The sequence below is a fragment of the Manis pentadactyla genome, chromosome 17 (assembly GCF_030020395.1).
Source record: "Manis pentadactyla isolate mManPen7 chromosome 17, mManPen7.hap1, whole genome shotgun sequence".
NCBI classification, from domain to species: Eukaryota; Metazoa; Chordata; class Mammalia; order Pholidota; family Manidae; genus Manis; species Manis pentadactyla.
The window spans coordinates 38,983,897-38,990,617 of NC_080035.1; the positions used below are offsets into that span (position 1 = coordinate 38,983,897).

The 6,721-nt window shown below is 52.6% G+C and overlaps 1 protein-coding gene across 2 annotated transcripts; it reads right to left on the reverse strand.

The window, feature by feature from the left end:
* Positions 1 to 231: 231 nt before the first annotated feature.
* On the reverse strand, positions 232 to 3,992 carry POU4F1 (POU class 4 homeobox 1). 2 transcript variants are annotated; one of them, XR_005026506.2, is made up of 3 exons: positions 3,631 to 3,992; positions 1,095 to 3,002; positions 232 to 621 (listed from the first exon to the last, which is right to left on the reverse strand). XR_005026506.2 is itself a non-coding variant. In XM_036893902.2 (2 exons), exons 1-2 carry the CDS (start codon positions 3,751 to 3,753, stop codon positions 1,872 to 1,874), a joined length of 1,254 nt encoding a protein of 417 aa, XP_036749797.1. In that variant the 5' UTR covers positions 3,754 to 3,992; the 3' UTR covers positions 232 to 1,871. The 2 variants fall into 2 exon arrangements, 1 of the variants encoding a protein (XP_036749797.1); XM_036893902.2 differs by having other exon boundaries at positions 232 to 3,002.
* Positions 3,993 to 6,721: the final 2,729 nt, after the last annotated feature.

A 6,721-nucleotide genomic window follows, 5' to 3' on the forward strand; every position in this document is an offset into this window, starting at 1 on the left:
GTGCTGTTTCAAATGCATAGAATGTTTGCGCTGCAAACAATGATATACAACATAATTAAATAATGCCTAACCAGAGTGAGACCTAATTGTGTTTCTTTCTGCATCTTTCAGATCATGCATGATTTCAGTCTTGTCAAATGGCAGGTTTTTTCCTTTCTCGGTTTTGTTTCCAATTTTTTAGTTCTTATTAAACGATGGCAATAAACCATCTCTACAAGAGATCAAAAGAGTATCTTGTGCACCAAGCAAGCATTTTACCTCCACCTTCAACTGTCTCATTTTTTACTCATCAGCAGTTCATAAAGTACCTTGATTATTACTATGAAATACTATACATGATTTTCTATTTGGGAGACTGATAGTGCAAATTAAAGTTCTTACTACCCAACATTTATCCCCAGCAATAAATTACTTTTTTGAATAATAACAATAATGAAACACAGTTGTTCTGTTTCCCCCCTAACATGCAGACCCTCTTGAAACAAATGGAGGGCTTTGAACCTGTCTTCCTCTCATCTGGGATTTAGTTGATTCTCACAGCCAAGTCCTGCTTCAACTGAAAGCAGAAACTTTTCAGTATTTCAATGATTTCATGTTCTCCACGAGAGAAGGAAAGGGGACCTAGAAAAGCAAGATGCGTCTTGTTCTGTGGAGAAAATGGGACAAAGTATCTATTCTATGTGTCTCCCACCCCATCAATCTATTTTTAAGAAGGAAAAAAAATAAACCCAATTCAGTAGGTAGTTTAACATAAACCACAGAAAAATACGTGAAAGGGCAAGCAAGTTCTATGGGTGAGGGGGAAAAAACTTATTTGGAAATAGCCTGTTTTCTAGATCTTAGTTACAAGAGCAAAAACGGAAAGAGAAAAACTTTGTTAAAATTGTTTTATTTTCCTAGAATAAAATATTTATTTCGGAGCCCCTAAATTCTGCTTTTTAGTCATCTCAAAGACTGTGCTCCTTTCTCCCTAAATACCCGGACCCAACCGGGACCAGGCCACAGTAGTACAGACTGGTCCCTGGAAAAACCTTGGACCCCACCTAAACAGGCAGCCACCCCTCCTCCCGCCTTTCAGCTGCACCCCCACTCACTTTCTGGCAATGGAGAGCAGCCATCGGAGTCTCACTGGAACCGAGAAAATAAATCAAACAGCATGGATGGAGTGGAGGTGAGACTTAGAGGGAAAAATTAAATTAGAACAACTAGCTTCGCTATCCAGAATTTCACCTTCTGGTTCGTTTGGTTTTCGGCTTTTGACTCAGTACGTGTGAGTGTGTAGTGTTGGGCAATGGTAATACTAGTGGTGCTCTTTTTTCTCTTCCTTTAGGGGGAAATGAAGCTGCAGAATACGGCTCCCGGAGTTAAATTTCTAAAGTATTGTTTCTTTTTATTCTGTTTTGTTTTAGTTCGTCTTTATTTGTCTAGTTTTTGGTGGTTGGTGGGTTTGTTTTTGTACATAGTTCCTTGGTCCCCAGGAGATTTTGACAAGGGTCTCTGGTCAAAAACAGCCCATTTCCCTACACTTCCCAAGTCTCCCCCCACCCTAACCCCCAGAACCATCCTGCTTCTCAAAAAACCCTCCTCTAATCTCCACTTTCCTTCCCCCAGTACCCGCTCACCCCACTGCTCCCGCTTCCCTCCCTCCATACTCTCTTGGGTCCACACCCAGCACCCCAGTCCCCTAAGCAGAGGAACGGAAAGGGCAGGGAGAGCAAGGACGGGGCGGAGGAGAGTGAGCGAGGAAGACCCGAACGCAGGCAGGATAGCGGATACTCCAAATCCGGGGCTGGGGGATGCAGGCCCGGGGGAAGCCCCCGCAGTGCCCAGTCAGCTTCCCGCTCTGACCCTCCCGGCACCTCCCACCCATCTCAGTAAGTGGCGGAGAATTTCATCCGCTTCTGCTTCTGTCTCTGATTGCAAAACCACACCCGCACCACATTCTTTTTGAGGTCCAGTTTCTCCGCGATGGCGGCGATCTTCTCGGACGAGGGCCGGGGTTGTACGGCGAAGTAGGCCTCGAGGGAGCGCTTCTCGGGCGCTGCGATGGAAGTCCGCTTGCGCTTCTTCTCGCCGCCGTTGAAGAGCTCGGGCTTGTTCATTTTCTCGCGCTGGGCGCCCTCGGCCTCCTCGAGCCACGCCTGCAGGATGGGCTTGAGCGCGATCATGTTGTTGTGTGAGAGCGTGAGCGACTCGAACCTGCAGATGGTGCTCTGGCTGAGCGAGCCCACGCCCGGGATCTTGAGGTTGGCCAGCGCTGAGCCCACGTCGGCCTGCGTCACGCCCAGCTTGATGCGCCGCTGCTTGAAGCGCTCCGCGAACGCCTCCAGCTCGCGCGGGTCCGTGTCCGAGTCGCAGATGGACGCCAGGCCCGCCGCGCCCACCACGGCCGCCGCCGCCGACGCCGCCGCCACCTGCCCGGCCGCTGCCGCTGCGGCCGCCGCCGCCGCCCCATGGTGCGCAGCCGCCGCCACCAGCCCGGGGTGCGGCAGCCCCGACGGCATGTTCATGGCGGCTGCCGCCGCTGGGTGCGACAGGTGGCCCAGGCCGTGCATGTGCGGATGCGGGTGCGCCGAGCCGCCCAGCAGCCCGCCGCCCGGGCCGCCGCCGCCCCCCGGGCCGCCGCCGCCGCCGCCCCCGGGGCCGCCGCCGCCTGGGCCGCCGCCGCCCCCTGGGCCGCCACCGCCCCCCGGACCGTCGTGGGCGCCGCCGCCCGCCGCGCCCGCGCCGCCCGCGCCGGCCATGAGCGCGAGCGAGGGCGACGAGATGTGGTCCAGCAGGTCGCCGGGCTCTAGCGCCTGGTGGTGATGGTGGTGGTGGTGGTGGTGCGCCAGCGGCACGGTGGACGTGGACGTGCATGGCACGCTGTTCATCGTGTGGTACGTGGCGTCCGGCTTGAACGGGTGGCTCTTGCCCTGGGACACCGCGATGTCCACGGCCGCCAGCGCCTCGGCCCGCGCCAGCAACGTTTCGTCTAGGCTGGCGAAGAGGTTGCTCTGCAGCTGCAGGCGACACAAACCAAACCAAAGAAAACCAAAAAAGCCAAACACAAAACAAAACAAAACACAACACATACAAGCCAGGAAGCACAAGCAAAGGGCAAACAGAAAGCAACCAAAATAACAACGGGGGTGGGGGTTAGTGGAGACCGGTAAACACAGAATGGGGGGCACATTGGGGAACAAGACAGGAAAACAGATGAGAAGGGACGGCAGTGTGGGGAGGGGTGCAGAGGCAGGAGAGAGAGGGAAACAAGAACACGTTCCGGGAGCGGGCGAGGGAGAAGAAAAAGGAGGGGAAAAGAAGAAATGGAGATGTAACTCGCAGCTGGGGACCCGTGTCACGCACCCGAACACGCACCGAGAAGACAGCCTTTCCGAGGCATGAAATTAACAGAGAAAGTGGAGGGAAGTCGACAGTCACGGTCCCACTGTTCCCCACTCTGCTCACAGGCTCCCGATACAGAGGCAGAGCCGACGGGAACACGACATTAAGCGCCACTGTACATAACGTGCCTCGCAGCGGGATTCCTCTAAAAACCCCTGCCCGCAAATCCCCGCACCGGGACCTGTGCAAACACCAGCACCCGACATGCAGCGTCTCAGGACCGGGAGAGCGCGGGGCGCTTACCGGCGGCGTGGGCAGGCAGGCCCGCCGGATGGCCTCGGAGCTGGAGTGCAGCGACGGGTACTTGTGCTCAGGGAGGGTGGGATGCATGGCAAAGTGAGGCTGCTTGCTGTTCATAGACATCATCTTGATGGCTTGGCATGTAAATCCACAAACAGTCCGAAAGTCCGCGGGAAAGTCGCACGCGGGCTTCCCCAGCCTCCCTTCGGAGGCTGCAGCCGCGGGTCCCGGCGGCGCGGAGGCGGCGGCCGCGCCGGGGCTGCTGCTGCTCCTGTTACCGCTGCTGTCGCCGGGCGCTCCCTTTGACCGCGCAGAGCGCCGCGCACCGGCCTCCCGATCCCACTTCTCCGAGAGCTCTAGCCCAACACGCCGGCGGATTGCACTCCTCTTACACCTGAGCCCCACTTCTCGCGGCCGGTCCGGGCAGCTCTCGCGAGATCTCGCGGCCCCACCGCGCTGACAGGCATCAGCTGTCTCGGTCTGTCTGTCGCGCGCTCTCCTTTGCGGTGCCGTTCGTCTGCGCGCGCGCGCGCTCGCCCTGCTGCCACCAGCGCGTGGGAGCAGCTCTTATAGTGACCACCAGCAAGGACAGCGCAGGTGATGCACCTGTAGCTACCCGAGCATGCGTACTGCACGCCTCACCTTTCCTACCGTGGGTCTGTAAAGATCAAAAGGGCTAGCTATTGTCTGAGGGTAGGGCATCTTTTAGGTGGAGAAATCCACGCTCCCAAGCCCCTCGGTGGTTTCCCTCCCTACCGCTCACCCCTAGCCCAAGCCCTGATTATATGCGCGTTACTTGGGCACACCTCCTCTCCGAGATGTCTAACAAGCTGTTATATAATGTATACAGAGAGGCATTTATATGTTAAATTATGCCCGCTCATTCCTCTGTATACAGTATAAATAACAACACAGAAATGCAGAAGGTGCTGCAAGAACCTGTTCTTTTCAAGGCTTATAAATAGGTTCCTGGAGAATAATCGCGGTGACAGACGTTTGTTTGAAGTAGTCAGACGCTATTGATTTCCATATAATTTAATTTCCTCCGAATACTTTGTTGTGAATATAACTGTGTCAGACACCGACAGTGACAGCCACTTAGGAGCCACAAGGAGCGTGTGCTTTCTACTCGGGAACGGCTGTTGAAATGGAATTGTGCATTTCTCTTATTGTTTGTCTCCTTTAACCGTGTACAAACCCGCGTTTCAAACGAGCTACGGATGATCTGAGGCTTCTAGTAATCAAAAGGAAAAATAGTTAACAGGGTGTAGTTGGGATCCTTTTCTTTCCTCAGCGTACACACACACACACACACACACACACACACACACTCACTCACTCACTCTCACTCACTCACTCACTCACTCACTCACTCACTCTTTATGCTGGAAACTCCAGGAAAAGGAAATCACTTCAGAGAAAAGGAAGTAAGACGTTGAAAAAAGAACTTTCTTTTCCCTTCCATCGTTTCAGCTTGTTTGCCTCTTAACTCTGCTTGCTTATATATATACATACACACATATATATTTTTCACTAAGAGAAGATCAAAACAGTTTATAGAAAAGAGTGATTAATATATTAATTCAAATCAGTTTGAAAAAACGGGGTCCAAGTTCTGATCCCTATTTATTTACTTATTTATTTAGAAATCAAACCGTAATAATAATAATAAATCAATTAGCCAACCTGTTACATGGCCCTTATGTGGCAGGCAGATCAAGAGCCTCCCTGGGGTACCAGAGTTCAGGTACCTGAGCCCCCGGGGACTTAGCGCTTGCCCGAGGTGATAATGATAGCCCAGATGTTATCACATCTGCGTCTAGAGAGCTGGAGAGCATCAAAGGGCTGCCTATGGGAGGCAGAGATCAGATAAATAATCTTTCTTGTCCCTCCCACACCAAGGAGGTCTATATTTCCACCAAAGAGCATTTCTATAAACCTACATGTGAGTTCATGAATCCTTTCTTTGGATAAACGCGTGCATATTTAACATTAAATCAACCCACCTACTACTCAGATTCCAAGAAGAACCCACAGGCGTCATCATGGCTTTTCTTTCTTTCTTTTCTTTTCCCTTTAACTACTCCCCCCCAACCCGCAACACACACCTTACAGCCAGAGAGAGGAGTAAGAAAGATGTTCACTTGTTGGTGCGAGAAGGAGCCGCGTTTCCAGCCATTACATGGTCCCGTGGGAGTGCTAAATGCAATTTTATCTCTACGGGGATTGGACGTTGAGCAGGACATCGCTGGAGGGAGCGAGTGATTCTTAACGGTAGTCGTAGCACCGAGTGTCCACGCTTAACCTCATCCTTCCTGTCTCCCTTAGCGCTGGTTCCCTAAGCTCTCCCTGGGGGAGGGGAGAGGAAGGATCCCTCAGAGGGAGAACGCCTGGATCCTTCCTGCCCTCCAGGGAATTGCTGGCCTTTAGGGACCCCGAGGGTACAGGGGAGATGGAAACTCAAACAGCATAGGTTTAGGGCAAGGTAGACCCCAAGAGAAGAGAGGTGAGCCCCTTCGTACCTAAGTTCGTCTCCGTTTACCCTCTGACAGGGGGAGAGTACCAGTAACCCCAAGGGAGAGACATCCCCCTGAGGTCAGGAGTTCACCTACCGCTGAAATGCCTCTTCTAGTTCACTTCTCTTTGGGCAACCGTAGTCCCTGCCCACCTTCCCGGGGGTCCAGAACTCTACCCATAATTTCTAGCTTTTTCTGGGCTAGAAATATGAGAGTTGTTGGTACAATTCCCAATCCACCTCCAACCAATAGATTGGAAGCCCATTTAGGGCACATTCATGTCCACCACAGTGGTTAGCCAGGTGCTTGTCACAAAGTAAAAATGGTCCATAAAATAATGCATGTGTGTAGGAATGAAGAGAAGGCAGATGGGGAGCCAGAAGTAAAAGCCAGAGAGTTTCAAAAGCCAGGGCTAATGGGGACAAAAAGGAAGCTCACTGAAATTCAGGGTCTCCTCCTCCCCAGAAAGAAAATGGTGACTGGGCCACACAGGTGTGCTGTCCCCATGCAGAGCTGTAAAGCTTGATTCCAGCCTGTTCTTTTTCAGAGGTCAATTATTTCATCCTTCATTTCTCAAG